This window comes from Ambystoma mexicanum, chromosome 3q (assembly GCF_040938575.1).
Source record: "Ambystoma mexicanum isolate Mex_15411 chromosome 3q, UKY_AmexF1_1, whole genome shotgun sequence".
NCBI classification, from domain to species: Eukaryota; Metazoa; Chordata; class Amphibia; order Caudata; family Ambystomatidae; genus Ambystoma; species Ambystoma mexicanum.
The window spans coordinates 752,235,837-752,254,064 of NC_090926.1; the positions used below are offsets into that span (position 1 = coordinate 752,235,837).

At 46.7% G+C, this 18,228-nt stretch overlaps 1 protein-coding gene across 2 annotated transcripts in view; it reads left to right on the plus strand.

Annotated features, from left to right (window-relative positions):
• Window positions 1-18,228, plus strand: part of ACOX1 (acyl-CoA oxidase 1) — a 153,838-nt gene that overhangs the window by 106,208 nt on the left and 29,402 nt on the right. For both annotated transcript variants that reach the window (XM_069654728.1, XM_069654726.1), the window contains exons 4-8: window positions 8,717-8,824; window positions 10,400-10,519; window positions 13,119-13,234; window positions 13,882-14,051; window positions 14,293-14,455. In XM_069654728.1, coding sequence (XP_069510829.1) covers window positions 8,717-8,824; window positions 10,400-10,519; window positions 13,119-13,234; window positions 13,882-14,051; window positions 14,293-14,455 — 677 coding nt within the window. The remainder of the gene's footprint in view (window positions 1-8,716; window positions 8,825-10,399; window positions 10,520-13,118; window positions 13,235-13,881; window positions 14,052-14,292; window positions 14,456-18,228) is intronic.

The window sequence follows — 18,228 nt, forward strand, 5'->3', positions numbered from 1 at the left end:
AAAGAACCTGGCAGGGGAGTGTGCCAGGTGCTGTGCAAATCCGAGAATCCCAAGGAAGATTTGCACCTTTAGGATTTTTGGATTACGTTGAATATGAGAAGGACTTGGTGAAGGGAGACATTTCCCCTGGAATAAGTTGCAACTTCAAGAGGAGGGAAGTTATCCTCTTGAGCTACAAAGAACTTGGTTATTCTTTTGAACCTTTGTTTTGGTGGAGAAAAACCTGCGGAAGAGAGTGATTCCCTGGAACTGTGAACATTATGCATTTGGAACTTCTGTTGGGTTTACACCTTCTGTTGAACTTGAACGTTTGCACTCTTTGCAAGTCAGAGATATTACCCCATAGCACCTTAGTTACTTTTAGAGTGTAAGGGCTAGGATAGGATTTAGGACACAGGACGTTTTTGTTTTGGACATCTTGACACACAGCAGGCCCTTAGTTTTTGGTTGGGATAGGGAAATGCCTCCCTAGGTTAGGGACAGTGAGGCATTTTCCAACGCCTTTATCATTTAATAAATGTATATGGCAAACACTAATGAGTCATCTGTGTCTGTCTCATTCCTGGTTCATCACATAGGCTAGACATTCCTTACACCGCTTGCAGAATTTGATTCAACACCAAAATCCCTGAGGTCTTGCTGTTGACCCTCTCAAATGCAATGAGATTTTTTTAAGGTGTCCCTTCCCTCTCCCCCTCCCCCCCCCACCATCCCCTAGTTTGACTCCTTCCATTTAGGACAATCTTACTACCTCCACTGTACCCAGCCAACCACCTTCCATCACAAGTGAACGCCCAAAGATATTAGGAACAGCCAACGTCTTAGTCAACTACACCAACACTCTACTTCTCTTCAAGAAGACTGGGAGCACTTCAAGATGGCCACCGTGGAGGGAGGGACGTGTGTGAGCCGAGCTCCGTCTCTCCTCCCACGCCACAGCAGCTGCTAAAGAAACTCGGCTCGCACGAATGACCTAGACTGTGCTTCGAGCCCTTGCAGCACTTGCCGGGACCTCACTGAGGCAGGAGTCGAACGGCTCCCCCCGGCGCATCACACCGAGGGCGGACACATCAAGACGCGGGAGGGCCTCCCGCCGACCACTACTGCCAGCGTCCTCATCGAAGGGCAGTGATCGGACCAACGGAGAGTCGGCCCCCTCCGACTCACTCTCCGTCGAGGGGCGTCTACGCACCCGGAGCGCCAACACTACGCCCCCGGGCCAGAATCCAGAGACATACCCAGCTGAAACCGGGACCCGGAGGAGCGACCCACCCGCTGCGTACTCCCCGGACCCAGGGCTCGGGGAGCAGCCTCAGCTCGAGCCGGGCGGGTGAAAGAACGTGGCAACGCCCCCCCCCCGCTACAGAGGAGCGGACCCGGGGCTCTGGGAGCGTAATCTGCTCGAGCCGACCGGGGAAAAAAAAGAACAGGGGCAACCCCATCCCCCTTCCCTGGGCGGAGGAGCGGACCTGGGGCTCTGGGAGCGCCATCGGTCCGAGCCGGGTGGCGCATTTGCGAGGCTTACACGCTGCAGACGAGGCTGTAGCAGAGGTCGGGCCGAGGACACGGCTGCTCCGGCAAGCCCCCCTAACACCGCCTCCTTCCCCCCCACCTCCCCAGCGATCCGATCGCGTCGCCGCCAGAGGTAACCGGGCAGGGAGAGGCCCCATCAACAGATCGGCGGATCGGTGGCCCCTGCAGGTGAGTCACGAGTTCTCCTAGAGGTCCTCCATTGTCTTTGGGGCCCGCGGGCACGACGGCCTCCTGACGCCCTCTCCAACACCCCTCCCCCCCCTCCCTCTACAGGGGACGGGCAACACAGCAGATGGTGAATTCGCCCGTAATGGAGTAGGGGGGAGAGTTTCCCTACCGGAGTAATAAGCAAAAGGCCTGCACTGCAACCGGGAAGCCCCCCCCTGGTCACCACCAGACGTGAAACAAGCACTTGAGAGGCCCCAGGCAATATCACGTCGGCCCCAAACACAGGGGCAGGCGACAGAGGAGGCGACCCGGGAAGAACCTCGAGCACGTGGGACAGACACGCAAGTAGAAGATTCGAAGGGGTGTGACTTAATCTATCACGAGGCAAGCTTCATAGGAAATAAACTCGCTAACGCCCAGATGTCACAGACAAGAGGGAAGCAAAAACAGACAACCCCCTCGTCCCACACGCAGAAACAGGACCAGAACTTGGTCCACCTTTGGGGGGGGAGACAAAGGGAACCCAGATAAGGCCGGAGTGCACAAAGCATCGAGAGGCACCCCGGGAGTACGCTCCCCACGCCGAGATGGCCACGAAGGAAGACCTAAAAACGTGGTTTGGGGAGTTCCAGCTGAAATTTATGGACTCCATGAACTTGCATCTAGATGCCATGAAGAACGAATTTAAATCAGCGCTCCAGGAACTAAGAACAGAAGTTAATGGACTGGGTGAAAGAACGGATACCCTAGAGAAAGTAGTACAGAACATCGAGGAAGAAACGCAACAAGTGGCAGAATTGCAGGAACAACTGGCCCGTCAGACGCATAATCTGGAGATTCAATGCGAAGATTTAGAAAATAGATCGCATAGGTCCAACATCAGGATCAAAAACATGCCAGAGTCGGTCGAGGATAAAGCTCTTAAATCGGCTGTGCAACAAGTTTTGCTAGACATCCTTGACCTGCAGGAGGAAGAAGAAATACCGATATATCGAATACACAGGGTGGGCCCAAGGAGAACGATGACCCAAGGTAACCGCCCGAGGCATGTCCTGGTGGCCCTCACGAGATATGCACAGAAGGAGCATATCCTACGGAAGGCCAGGGCAATGGACCATATCCGAATGAATGGAGAGGAGGTACATTTCTATCAGGATATTGCATTATCAACGCTTCAGAAAAGAAGGGACATGGCCCAAATCACAAAAGAACTCGCCACGCGTCATATTAGGTACGAGTGGACGTTTCCATTTGGACTATTATTCACCTGGGACGGCGCGCAAAAAAGGATAACCACTAAAGAGGAAGGGTTGACTATATTAAGTCTACAGGAGCAGGACGACGACTCCCCACAAGCAAGCGGCACGGTCCCATTTGCGAGGAAGAGCAGGGGGGAATGGAAAACGTTAAACAAAGGGTGCGGCGCCCCAGTAAAAGGAAATGAAGACCGACAGAGGGCAGGAATGGTGAAGCAGAAAATATAAGGTGGTGCGCAAGGAGCCAAGAACATAACAGCAGGAAAAGCGAGTCCGATATAACAGGTGCCGGGAGGGGAGGGGAGTGAGGACCCGGGGTCACTGAAGTCATGTGGAAGGGTTTAGGAACCCCTTCAAAGTTGTCCCTGAGAGTGTTAGAGGAAATGAAGCACAAGGCGACACGCCTGAGCGTTAATAGGAAATCATGCCATCCTCAGGGTTGTTGGGGGAGGGAAGAGGGAAATGCGCCAGTTGGGGATTTCGCAGGTTTTGGGGAGGGGAAGGGCGTTGGGGACAGGGGAAAAACCGAGCACAACTCAAAAACAGAGAATGGGAGAAAGGATCATAGGACATGCCAGATAGCCTGTAAACACCAATGGGGATAAAGATCTTGACACACAATTTCAGAGGCCTCAATTACCCCGTTAAGCGTAAAAAAGCAGAACATTCCATCAGGCAGGGCGCATATGATATTGTAATGCTTCAGGAAATACACATTAGAGACCGGGATAAGCAGAAGGTGCGTCTCAAGGGGTTCAATCAAATATTTCAGGCGAATGCACAGGATAAAAAAGCAGGGGTACTGATAGCGCTCAAAGACTCTTTACATGCACAGGTTAACTCGTCTTGGAGAGACGAACAGGGAAGATCCCTAATAATAACTCTAACAATTGAAGGCAGACCCCTCACTTTGGCCACAGTATACGCACCAAACACTGGTCAGGAGGGCTTTATGAGTGATACCCTGAATAGAATAGAACAGCAAGCGGTTGGGGACATCATACTGGGTGGGGATTTAAACATGGCGTGGGACCCATCCCTAGACAGATCCGGACCCAGACATCGAGATCAAGGCACCCCATCCAAAAACTTAAAGCAGAAATTCACGCACTTAGGGCTGACAGACGCATGGAGGAATGGCAACCCCAAACAGAAAACCTTCTCCTATTATTCACATGTACATAATACTGCTTCGGGAATAGACTACCTATGGGTATCAGTGGGGCTTCTAGGCAGGGTAAAACAGATTGAGATGGAACCCATCACACTCTGACCACGGCCCGCTGTGGGCAGATATTATCTGGTCAAGACATGGCCACCGTTTATGGAACCGGCGCCTCCCAGAGGACATCATTAGAGACCCGGTGATGAGCCAGACGCTAAGAGAACACATCCAAGAATACTTGGCCATTAACAATCTCCCCGAAACAAATATGGATACACTATGGGAAGCCCACAGGGCGGTCATTAAGGGACATCTCATAGTGCTTAAAATACAGAAAGAGAAGGCGCACCGCCAATGAGAAAAAGAATTAGAAGAGCAAATTGGGGCGATACAAGCAGAACTAATTCAGACGTCCACCAGGAAACTCATGCGAACGATGAGACATGTTAGAACGAAAAAAGCAGAAAGGGCATTTCTCTATACGAAACACTGGTATTATGTAAAGGCAAACAAAGCAGATAGACTCCTGGCAAGACAGCTGAGGGGAAAACAGCAGGCCCAGACAATACGAGCTCTGAATGAAGAATCAGGCCAACTTAGAACACAGACGGAAGAGATAGGAAGGATACTAGGCAGATATTACCAAAAATTGTACTCCTCCGACCATCCGAAGGAGGACCTGCAAGAAGCCTTCTTGGCTGGGGTTCACCTCCCCGGATTGACGGAAGACGATAGACAGGCCTTAGATAGGGACATCACCATAGAAGAAGTATATGCAGCAATACAGTCCCTCCCGAATAACAAAGCCCCGGGCCCGGACGGGTACACCGCCATATACTACGATACTCGCATCCCTGTATAATAAATTTGGGGAGAAGGGAGATCTGACACGGTCTATGAACGAGGCAACAGTGCTGGTCTTTCATAAAAAGGGAAAAGAAGAGCAACTCCCTACCTCTTACCGCCCGATAGCCTTAATCAACCTGGATGCTAAACTGTACACGAAGATCTTAGCGACCAGACTGGCCCTAGTACTTCTCAGGTTAATCCACCAAGACCAGTCAGGATTTGTTCCAAACCGCCAGACACACGATAACCTCAGAAGAGTCCTACACCTAGTTGAAAAGATAGGCATCAAACAAACTCCTGCAGCACTGGTAGCCTTAGACGCCGAAAAGGCGTTTGATTGAGTAGAATGGTCATACCTTTTTCGGGTTCTTCAAAAGATGGGAATGGGTAAGGGTTTTATAGATGAGGTTAGGGCCAACTACAACTCCCCGTCCATAAGGATAGCAGTGAATGGTGGGTTATCGGACATAGTGTACCTAGGAAGAGGGACGAAGCAAGGGTGCCCGCTTTCCTCCCTTCTATACGCCATATACTTGGAACCTCTCTTGGCAAGAATAAGGGATTTGCCGGAGGTGAAGGGAATAGAGATGGCGGGGCAGACCCATAAAGCGGTGGCCTATGATGATGATATGTTGGTGGCCTTAGGAGACCCAGAGAAGTCCCTCCTACACTTAATGGAAGTCATAGAACGATTTGGAGAGATTTCAGGGCTGAAAATAAATAGGCAAAAATCAGAGGTGTTGATTCTGGCGGGGAATAGAGAAAAAATCGACACAGCTGCCACAGACTGTCAACTGAGAATTGCCACCTCGGGCATCCGATATCTAGGAATCACCCTCGCAGACCACATAGACAAATTGTATTCCCATAATTACCCGCAAATCCTAGAAAAAGTCAAAAATGACCTGCTAAAATGGAACCCGTTAGCGATTTCCTGGTGGGGGAGAATCACGGCAGTGAAAATGACAATCCTCCCCAAGCTAATGTATTCGTTTCAGGCGCTCCCGATAAACACCCCCCCCAGGCCTTTTTCAAAGCACTTAGGAAGGCGGTTTCCAAATATGTCTGGCAGAACAAGACCCCAAGAATTTCAAATGCGGTATTGACAGCTCATAGAAAGGAGGGGGGATGTGCAATGCCACACTTCAAAAAATACTACGAAGCGGCCCAGCTGTGGGTCATGAGGGACTGGATATCGGAACAGGGAGAGACAATTTGGGAGAGGCAGGATAGGGCAGTAGCGATAACATCCGCCAGGCACATGCTATGGATCAATAAACGATTCTGACATGCAAACACCCACATTAGCGAAATAATGAAGACGGCATTGAGGGTATGGGACGCTGCCACGACAAATGAAACCCTGACCAAGGATCCCGCCCCATTCATGCCAATGTTTGGAAATCCCGAATTCCCCCCTGGATTGGACAAGGGAGCGTTTCGCAAGTGGGAGGAAAGGGGGTGCAAGATGGTGGGAGATATGCAACAGAATCAACAGATCAGATCCTTCAAGGACTGCAAAACTCTTTTGAATCTGACACCAAAAGATAGATATAAATATGATCAGATACATCATTGGCTGAGCACTCCACGTATAAAAGAAGCACTGACTAGGGACTTGATCCCCTTTGAGAACTACATCATGACGCACTCTGGATCTCGTAAATTTGTTTCCACCACTTACAAATGTATTAATGCACTGAAGGAACCTACCACATGGCTATATATGAAGAAATGGGAGAAAACCCTCGGCTATGCACTCTCCAAAGAGAGGTGGGAATACTTGTGGGGCTTGATGCCAAAACTGACAAGAGCCATCCAAACGAGAGAAATGTGGGTGAGGATGATGGTGCAATGGCACTATACACCGGAGGGACTGAATATGATTTATGCTACCTCCCCGAACAACTGTTGGAGAAAGTGTGGCGGGCAGGGAGATTGGAAACATATCTGGTGGGACTGCCCGAGGATAAGCCCATACTGGGGAGAGATAAAAAATCAAATGATGGGAATGTTCCTGGGAACAGAACACCTGGGAGAGGAAATATGGCTAGGGGGCTTTTGGGATCCAAAAGACAAAACGCTAACTACTCCGCAGAAAAGAAGTTTTATGGGCCTCCTAATAGGAGCATGGTTGGAAATTGCTAGAAACTGGAAGCATGAATCCCCACCATTGGTTGTTGATTGGACGCGAAGGGTCTGGTCACATCTGGCTCTACATCCAAGGGGATCATGGGAAATTCCGAGAGGACTGGGGAGGGGTACTGGAATTCCTTCAAAAGGAATATAAAGAACAATGGTGCCCACACAATATAAGACTATTGGATTTATTCACGTGAACGAGGAAAAGATCTTCCGATGTAAAACATATACAGACTGAGTTATGCAGGTTGGGGGGAGGGGGGAGGGAGGGATTTCTTTGTTTTCTTTGAATGAAGTTTGATGATTGATCTTTGTATGGTATGACATTGTGCCAATAGAAACTTACTAAAAACATGTTTAAAAAAAAAAAAAAGAAGACTGGGAGCTTGAACTACACCTTGGGGTGTTATGAAATCACTATGCCAGCTTCGGATCAATACTCTGATTAGATTCGAGGCACCCTGCCTTTCTCCAAAAATGCATCTCTTGCAGGGCCCTAAAATCTATACAACGAATTCTAGAACTCCACTTACAGAAGGAAGGCAGAAGCTTTGCAGTCCAAGAATCCCCGGATGTTCAATTTGCTTTTCATGTTCCTAGATACTGAAACCAGCTATTTCAACTCCAAATGGCAACTTCACTCTTCTTTTTTGAATCCTGTGTACACTCACGTCTACTACGATGAGCAGATTGAAGTGATTTATTATAAACTTATATCCATCTATTACTGGCCTTTAGTTATCTGGAGGTGAGCCAAATGTTTACCAGTGTTTGAGCCCGCCCACATCATGCAGGATTGATCACCCTTTAATAACCTTTGTTGACCTTCAATCCATGTTGCCTAACCATTCCTCAACCCCAGCGTTATGCTAAATTCAGATCATATATCAACTATAAGCAACTGTGTAGCCACAGCAGGAGAACAGTGACTGGGTTTGCAAAAAGGGAAGAACTCTGCAGCTGTAGCAGCTCTTCAGTATTCTAGTTCTGATTTAACTTTGTCCTGGCAGGCATGTGCATTTTTGATTTTGAGAAAGGGTTGTTGGTCAGAGAAATCCAGCCAAATAGTTGTATTCTGATTTTTTGAATGGAGCACGCCCTCCTATGCACGTTTTGGAGGTTTGTGTTCCCTTAAAAAAAGAAAAGCTTAGAACTTCAGTGATTGCAATTTGGTCCTCCATCTAGGAGGCAGGACATGGTATAATGTAGGAGAGCGAACCTTGCTCATTGTCAGTTCATTCTTTTCTCAAACGTCTGCTACCTATAGCTCGACTGTTGGCAGAGAAGACATTCCCGGCTTACTCTGCTTTGTCATTATGATTTATTTGCAGTACTCATAACTGCCTTCACAGTACTGTAGCAGCTGCTGGCTGAGTGGATAACCTCCAGCTCCCCCTATCCTGCTGGCCCTTCAAGGTGGTGACTTTGTAATCTGGCCCTTGGAACAGAGGTGCTCTGGTATAAGTTTATGGGAGGTGGCTGTAGACATTGCTGGTGGCTATTTTGGGTAGAGCAGTATGTGCTTGATTGCGTTAACTATACAGGGGGGAGGGGCAGAAGGGTTTGCCTTTCCGAAATTATGTCTGCAATCTGTTTTTCACAGGGACCCACCTCCGTGGCCTTGAGACGACCTCCACTTATGACCCATCAACGCAAGAGTTCATCCTCAACAGCCCAACCATTTCCTCTATCAAATGGTGGCCTGGCGGACGTAAGTGCAACTGCTTATATCTACAGCCGATGGGTGGTAGTACAGTGATGCTTGAGCAAATTAGCAATATTATAATAGGTTGCTGTTGATAGAAGTCATGAAAACCTGCAAGATGAGATTGATCTCCATTTTGAAAAGATAAAGTAATCAAACATGAAACGTGGGGGTTGGTTAAACATAATTTAACTCTTTAAGGCTTGGATGAAGATGGAACAACTCACTTTGCATTTTGGTGATCACTTGCCCAGCTTTTGGAACCCAATCCATATTTGCAGCAGCGATTACCTTAAGTCTGCACAGCCTTCCGAGCACTAGGTTTTATGTGACCAGCTACCTGAAGGCCAGATATTCCCTGCAGTGGCTGCAACTATAAACCAACTTGTGACTTCCTTCTGAGGCTTCATCCATCTCTGAATGCCACTGCGTAAGGTGGCCCTTCATAACTCCTTGTCCCTGCGCATGACTGACTATTGCCCCAGATGTGGGCTTACATCCCAGAAAGGCATAGAAGGAACGGGACACATTGTGGGTACTTTGGACCATATAATTGGTGCTGGGCAGGCTCTATAGAGTGAAGTCCATATGGCCTAGAAATACCTAGCCTGCATATTCAGAATCCATGAATCTACAGAACACTGGCTGCAAGTGAAATAAAGAATGCATGAAGAATACCACCCTGTTCACAAACAGCCTTTGTCTTCCATAGCATTTATGAACACAGGACTCTGCTGAGCTTAGAGCCTGGTGCCGAGTCCAAGGAGCATTCTATGACAAGATCCAGAGCCTAAACCCTATACCTTTCAGTATACAAGGTCAAGCACATTCCACATCTTACAGTACGCCAATGAGGCACTGTCTGGGGAGGCGAAATTGTACGCATCCCATGTGCATGTTGAAGTAAATATGGGTGTTTCCTTTTTCTAGAAAATGTAAAATATGCCTGGCAAATGAACCCAGGTTTAAAGCATTGCAATTCTCTACTTGAGTCAGTGCTTCAGTACAGAGATGCAATAACCTGATGCCAAAAAATGGGGTTGCTGACAATTGTCCCAACATTAGGCTCTAGCGCATAACTCCTCTTTTCTATGTAAATGCTGCCACCAATAATACTATTGCAAGCGTTGTGTTGGCCTGTCTTGTGCAAGGGGGGTGAGGTGGGTATGTGTAGAGCATATGCAGCTAGGCAAGTACGGAAGCAGAAATATGGGATGCTGTTGCTGGAGAGGTCTATGAGTGAGTTGGTGAACCTAGTGGCAAGGTACAGTGGTTTCAAAAGGAGGAGGAATGTTGGGAAATCTGATTAGGGGGAATGGTGTAGAAAGACCTAGGCATGAAGTAGAGGTCTAGCAAGGTGGTGTGAGGACTGGTGGTCCTGTAGTGAGACAGAGGCTTAAACAGGAATCGCAGTTCTAAAGACCTATAAGTAAGGCTTAGGGCAAAGACTAGTGGTGCAAAACAGACTTAAATTGAAGGGAGGCCAATAAAGGCAAATTAAATGCTATGCTCATTGTACTCTTGGATGTGCTATACATTAATGTTCTTACCTTCTGTCCACTCCCTAATTTTGCTTTCTAGTCGGAAAGACCTCCAACCATGCAATTGTACTGGCTCAGCTCTACACCCATGGACAATGCAAGGGCCTGCATGCCTTCATCGTGCCCATACGTCACATTGGAACTCATCAACCGATGCAAGGTGATTAGGTTTTGGATTAGTAGTTACTGCGAACTGATGGAAGGTGGTGTGAGAAACATGAGGGTATTCTCGCAAGTAGACCTCGAGAATCCCTTATTCAGGTGGCCTGGGATGGGCTGGCGCTCTCAGATCCCAGCCCAGAGGGTGGACGAGCGAGGGAGGATCATCTGGGTAGGGTAGCCCGGGGTTATGCTTGGGGGTGGGGGATCCAAGGTGAAACGCAGTATTATACTGGGGAAGAAGGAGAGGATGACTAGATCCCGGGGGCCTTTGTGGGCTGTACTTCATCTGCCTCCCTTACTTCCATTGAATCTCTCTTGACCAAATCCCATAATACCTCCGTACATAACCAATGCCCTAGAATCCCAAACCCTGTTGTACTTAAAAACAATCTCTCCCAGACTCCCTATTTTGCTGGTCCCTGCTCGAATACTCCCAACCATTCTTCTTCACGTCCCCATGATTATTCTTTCTCGAACACCCAATCTACCTTGACAAAACGACAACTACAGTTCCCACAAAGCTTCTTACTAATTTAACAAACCCTACAAAAACCACCCTTCTGAGATCACCACAAACCCCTCTAATACGAGGGTTATAATCCCATACAACACCTCTTCCTCTATATCCTTTATGATACTATCACCCCCCCCCACCCCTTTCCGACACGAACACTCCCGCAGACAACGGACTAACACCCAAGTCGTTCACCTGACATGTCCCAATTCAAGGGTCAGGCAGTGGACCAGGAAAAAAGAAAAGAAAAAAAAACGCACGCGCTCGTCTCCGGGTACCAACCTTGACTCCCGATATCTTGAAAAAAAATGCGGTTCATCACAGCCGGTGAGTCAAGGGGAGAACCGATTTTAAAAAGCCAAACTGTTTTGAATGAAAGCCACAAAGTAGCAACTTAAGGGAAGTTCAGAGAACAGTTAAGAATAAAGGGGAGACCAGCTGCAGAGGGTTTTTGGCACCACGTGGGTGCTTATTCCAGAGACTCTGGTCAATCCCAGGTTTACTGAAACTGCCAGAAGGCCGTAAAGGAACGGTTAAAGTGGTCATACAGGGGTCTTGCAAAATACTCTGTACATTCGAAAGACTTTGACAGTCAGGTGAATCAGAAAGGCAGGATTGATAACGTTGGCAACCGTGAACCCAGCAGAGGGATGCTGACGGAAAGGGGCAAAGCCTGAAGTCCCTGTGAACAGTGTGTTGACACAAGTGAACCCGACCCAGGGATGTCCACAGTGAACTGTTAAGCAAAAGTTGGCAAGAGTGAACCCGGCAGAGGGATGTCAAAAGAAAGGGGCGAAGCCTTAAGATTTGCTTAAAAAGACATTAAGATTCGTGGACCAATGAAAAGCCATGGTGAACGCGGCGGAGGGAGCATGACGTCCGAGAGGGGTGTGAGCCGGAAGAGGGGGATCCCTGAGGTGAGGAATTATCCTCTGAATAAAGAGAAAAAAACAGTTTGAACTTTTTTGTTTCGGTACTTTGAACCAGACAGGCCCTCGAAAGCAAGAGAAAATAGCTATCCAAGGTCCTGATGTCATTAAGGAACTTTCTAGGGATCTGCGCCTGGAAGAGGGGGGTGGGGTCAGGGGTGAACATGTCACCCAAAGTTCATCGAGAAATGAACTGTATATTTGATTAGATTGGATAAGAGGGGTCTGCTGCCCAGAAGAGGGGGACGCAGGGGTGAAGTCGTCACCCACAGTATATGTGAAGCAGAACTTTGTGTTTGCTTGTTGGATACATCCAGCCTCGAAGGAAGAGACTTCGAAGAACCTGATAACTGGTACAGGACTGTCAGCTCGTGCTGGGAAAGCTCGAGTGTGTGCTGTTCTCTGGATATCCACCTTTTCCCGTGCTCTAAACATGGGGAAGGGAGACCCCAACCACTGCATCCTGATGCATTATTTTGTGAACACTTCTTTCTTGCTTATAAATCCTATCCCACACTCTTTTTGTAATTGGCGTAAGGATTGTCAATAGGTATTTCTTAGTACAGGCCCTTTTTATTTTGACGTGATGCCACTAGGACTGTCTTATATTTTTTTTTATGGTCGAAGCTTGCGCCCATCTTAGATTTAGGTTAGACGTTTTTCCACCCTGCATTCATTGTTCAATAAACACCCTTGAACTGTGATCTCTTGTGTCTGTCTTTACTGTTGCCACCATGAGTTCCTTACAGTGGACAGTGATGACATTGCTGCCTCTTGAATGTGTTAGATGTTAGCTAAAGCTCTGCTGAGGATGGGCAATCTTTGGACGGGGAGGCAAGGCCCTGTTTGGCATATCGAAGTATGGGGTACAATTTTATAAGCAATGTGCTTGAAGCTTTTGCTAAGATTGGCCTTAGTGGAGTAACCAAAACACGTACGTTCCTTCTTTTCCATCCTCCCTCCACACACACACCTCCCTTTTATTTGGGGCATAACCAGAGTTTAGAGTCTGTTCTTAGTTAAGGCATTTATTATGATCATAGGCAGCTCACTTGTGCCTCAACTAAAGTGGCTTTTTGACATGTAATTGTTAATTGAGTTTGCTGGTGCAAAGACTTGAACAGAATCTCTAACTGATAGCAAATTTGGCACAGGTGTGACTGTGGGAGATATCGGACCCAAGTTTGGCTTCGACGAGACGGATAATGGCTTCCTGAAACTGGATAATGTCCGCATTCCCCGCGAGAACATGTTGATGAAATATGCACAGGTAAGGTTAAGGTAGTACACATTTTGCCTGTTAGGATGTCATCACCTAGGTGGATAACTCTGGAGAACACCGCTGGTCTGACATGAGGGCAACCACCTGCACTTCGCAAGTTGAATCATGTTGCAGGGCTGAGCTAAGCTCTCATCCTTTGAGATCAATAAATCAAATGCATTTCGTGGGATACAAACACCTGTTATTACAGTGCTCAGGAGAAGTATGTGGGCATGAAGCACTATATAAGCACACACATCGTTACTACCTATTACCTTTTGCTACCTTAGTGTAGAGACAGTTGCTGAACTCATTGCTATGAGTCACGTGAAGACATCACTGCAATCTTATTGTTGCTGTCTTTCCTCTGTTGAGCCATCAATGTTGTTTTTCCCCTCCTCAAATCCAACCCTTTTTGTCAATGTGGTTTCCCATGTGATTTCCCACTCAATCCCTATGTGACCGCCCCATCCTAAATTTGCTTACTAAGCTGCTTCATCTGCTATTGTTTCCTCCCTCTAGTGATATATCTGTCCCTGTCTTTTCACCCTCACCTTCCCTTTAATGTTGTCTCTGCATGATAACTTTGTGGAAAGGGATGATTTGCTGGTAACCAGATTGGGTCTACTGGGTTGATACTATTACTGTTTCTTTAGGTGGAGCCCAATGGTACCTATGTGAAGCCAGTAAGCCAAAAACTGACCTATGGAACCATGGTGTTTATCCGCTCCCTCATTGTAGGAGAGGCTGCACGCTGCTTGTCCAGGGCTTGCACCATTGCGATCCGCTATAGTGCAGTGCGGCACCAGTCAGAATTGAAGCCTGGGTAAGCTGTACGTAGTTGATGCACCAGTGCGTAACACACTTTTAGGCCTTTCTATTTCCTCTTCTTAATTGCAAGGCCAAAGGCAGCAAAAAGCAAACAGTACTTTCAAAGGGTCAGTGGGCAGATACCACAAGCTGCATATTTAAACTCTAAACAAGCTGTGCTTATTTGAGGTGCTGTACCTAATGTCTGAACAGCATTGTTAATCACCTCTCGCCTTCTCCCACCGTTAACACACCAGTGAGCCTGAGCCCCAGATCATGGACTACCAGACCCAGCAGTACAAGCTCTTCCCATTGCTGGCCACTGCCTACGCCTTCCAGTTTGTAGGGGCCTACATGACGCAGACGTACCACCGAATCACAGGAGATATCAACGAGGGTGACCTCAGTGAGCTGCCAGAGGTAGGCTTTAGGTGCTATAAGGGGACTATGCTTGCACTTTGCGCCTTATAAAATTCAAATCAATAATGCTAACATGGTGGAATATGTTGCACAGGTGTGGGGTGGGTAGTGCTTCTCAATGTACCACCTGAGGTAATGTACCTGTGGCTGGAAGGAGCTGGTGTAGCAGCCGCTCTCCAATCTAATCTATGTTGGGAATGGAATAGATGATAAGGGCAGGGTTGAGTGATCATTGTGCAGGACGTTAGGTAATGCCATGCTTTTGGGCGAGAGAGGCGTTTAGGGCCCCTCGACAAGCTGCAGGGGTTGAGCATGCACTATCTAGAAGGAGCAGATATGCAGGTCGTAATAATCAGTAAGAAGACAATAATACCTAATATAAAGCTGTTGAGCAGTGGTTTGGGGGCACACACTGAAGCCGACCAAGTAACTAAGTGATGTGTAATGTTACTTTGTAATGGCAACAGTTAAAGTTTTGTCATATAATGTGAGAGGCATGAACATACCAGTTAAGAGGAAAAAGCGAGAAAGATATGTGACAGGGGTTAGACCTGATATCCTAATGTATCAAAAGACTCATATTCGGAAAGTGGATAAAAATAAACTCTGGCTTAAGGGTTAGTCCAACCTATTCAAAGATAATGCAGTAGACAAAATGGCAGGGGTATTGATGGCGAGCAAGGATAGAATGTCGGCACAGATCTTTGATACTAGAATAGACGTATTCTTGTTTGTTTAATAACCTAGCACTTGGATCAAGACTGGTATTTGATGGAAACTCTTTCATAACTGCAGGGATTCACGAAAAGGGATATCCTTTTAATGGGAGATTTCAACATGGCGTGAGCCCCACAGATAGACAGGAGTGCAGGAGCTGCTCACTAGATAAAGGCACCGACCAAAGCGTTAAAACGTAAAATCAATACACTAGCTCTAAACAACACATGGCAAGAGATAAAAGGACAAGATAAGGGATACATGTTTTACTCCCATGTGCATTTGTCTGAGTCGAGAATAGACTATACATGGGTATCCATACAATTGCTGGGGAATATCAAGCATATAGAATTCGGGGTAATCTCTATATCTGATCATGCCCCACTGTTAAAGCAGGTAACATTGGGGAACATAGCAGGGGCCCTCTGGAAATGGACATTTCCAGCAAACATATTACAAGATACCATGTTAGTGGAAACCATAAGAATCAAATCGAAACATATTTCACAGAGAATGAGACTCAGGGAATGGACCAGGAAGTAATGTGGGATGCCTTTAAGGCAGTAATGTGAGGGAACTTCATAGCGATAAAAGCGACTAGGGACAAATTAAGAAAATCACAAGTGGCGGAATTAGTAAATAAGGTGAAGGAGATACAGAAGGCGATCGAGAAGGGTTCAAACCGGGCTATGCATAGGGCATTGAAACATGCGCAGGGTCACCTGGAGATTTTTTTGTACGAAACATGCTGTTTACTAGGCTATTTTATTATATGAAAGCGAACAAGGCAGATAAGTTGTTGGCCAGACAGTGGGAAAATGTGTGCTCGTACAATACTGAAGGTTCAAAAGAATGATGGGGAGATGGCCACAACTAATGAAATAATCATTGGTATATTCCAGGACCGTTATGGGTCGCTGTATACATCCGACAACCCTGAGAGGAGAGAGACCAGAAACCTATTTGAACAATATCTCATTCCCATGAATTACCGAGGCTGACGGGGAGATACTGGAAGAGGAAATACTGGAAGAGGAAGGTTATTCGGTTGCTTCCAAGGAATAAAGCACCGGGCCCGGATGGATACCCGGCGGCGTTTTATAAAAAATGTCGAGATGCGTTAGCCCTACGATTTACAAAGCTATTTAACTCATTTAGACACAATAGTACGATTACGGGCAGTATGAATGAGGCTAGGTTGCTAGTATTTCCGAAACCAGGTATAGACCTGACACTTCCGGGGTCGTACAAGCATATAGCACTGATAAATACGGATTTCAAAATCTATACCAAAATATTTCCTAATGGATCTCTTGCCCACTCATATAGAGCACGATCAATCTGGATTTATACCAGGGCGACAGACCAGCGAGAATACCTGTAGGGTTTGTCACTTGATTGAAAAAATAGCCAAAGAGACCGGGCCTACTGATTTCACTAAACGCTGAAAAAGCGTTTGATAGGGTCGAGTGGTCACTATTATTTCAAAATATGGCAAAAATCGGGGTCGGATCGGGATTTATGAGTATAGTTCGAGCTAATAATCAAATTCCCATGATTCGATTGGCAATTAATGGGGTATTATCAAACTAAATTCTAGTGTTCTGAGGTATGAAACAGGGTTGCCCTCTGTCCCTCTATTGTATGCTATCTCTTTGGAACCACTGCTGATGAAGATTCGGGAAATGGATTTGGTTAAAGGTATAGATATGGCCGGGGAAGAACATAAAACGATTGCATTCACAGACGATATGCTGATTGCAATAGTAGATCCAGAAAAGTCGATACTGGCATTATGCCAGGAACTGGAGGAATTTGGAGCAGTGTCAGGTTTAAAAATAAACAGCCAAAAGTCTGAAATATTGAATTTGTTGGTCAACCCTGATGATTTGGAAAGATTGAGAGCTCCATTGTAGTTAACAGTGGCGGAGAAGGGTATCTATCACCTATTTAGGAGTCATAGTGACAAAATCACTAGAACAAACGTATAAAGCAAATTATCCCCATTTACTTGCAAAAGTTACGAATGATTTGCAGAGATGGGGTCCGCCAACGGGATCTTGGTTAGGAAGGATTGCAGTAATAAAAATGGCGACCCTTCCCAGGGTATTATTACTTTCAGGCACTCCCTCTCCAAGTCCCGAAAACCTTTTTTAAATCTCTTACGAAACTAGTTGCTTCTTACATATGGCAAAATAAACCCCCCCCAGAATAGCGATGGGTACGCTGACGGCTCCAAAACAAAGGTAAGGGCAAGCACTGCACCATTTTTATAGGTACTGTATGGCAGAACAATGTCACTCACTGTATGGGAAACACGGATGGTGGTTGAGGGTGAGTGCTGGACTCCTGGTTAGTCCTATTGATTGAAGAACCTGGGTTATTCCTTAACCCAGGTCTCCTCACTTGAAGGAACTTTCGATTGATACACACCTCTGATGTGTAAGAAAAACAGGCAGAGGAGTAAATCAAATTAAAGAGTGGGAGAACACACTACCATGATACCAGGCTGCAAAGGAAAGCACAATAGTTACTGAACTGTACAGAGAATAGTAATGAACACTCTTTGTCTTAATAAGAACCTGATTCCGTTCTCAGGTTCACTGACTATACTAGGAAGTATCATATAGCATGGCCCTGTAGATGGATAAGATATGTTCTTACGAGTGGGTAATGGGATGATGTGGATAAGGATGATGACCGTAGGAGGAAGAATCCGGAGGAACGGACAATAAGGAGACAACAACAAACAGGGAAGGTTAGTTAGGTTCTGACCGGGGCGGCACGAGGGGCGCACTAGTTCTGGGATGGTGCACTAGATGATGTCAGCAAGGCGTCCAGTGTGTGCACAAGGTCTTGAATCTGAAGGGTTGCCAACAAGGTCTGTAAGCATCTGCAGGGTAGGTAAGATCAAGAAATAATGAATACAACGAACAGCAGTGGAGTTTGTGTAAGGAGCTTTTATAAGGTGGAAGGAGGTGGGCTGCAAGAAAATGAGATGTTTCAGGATCAAACAATTGGAACAGTTGAGGATTGCAAGCTTAGTATCGGTATAG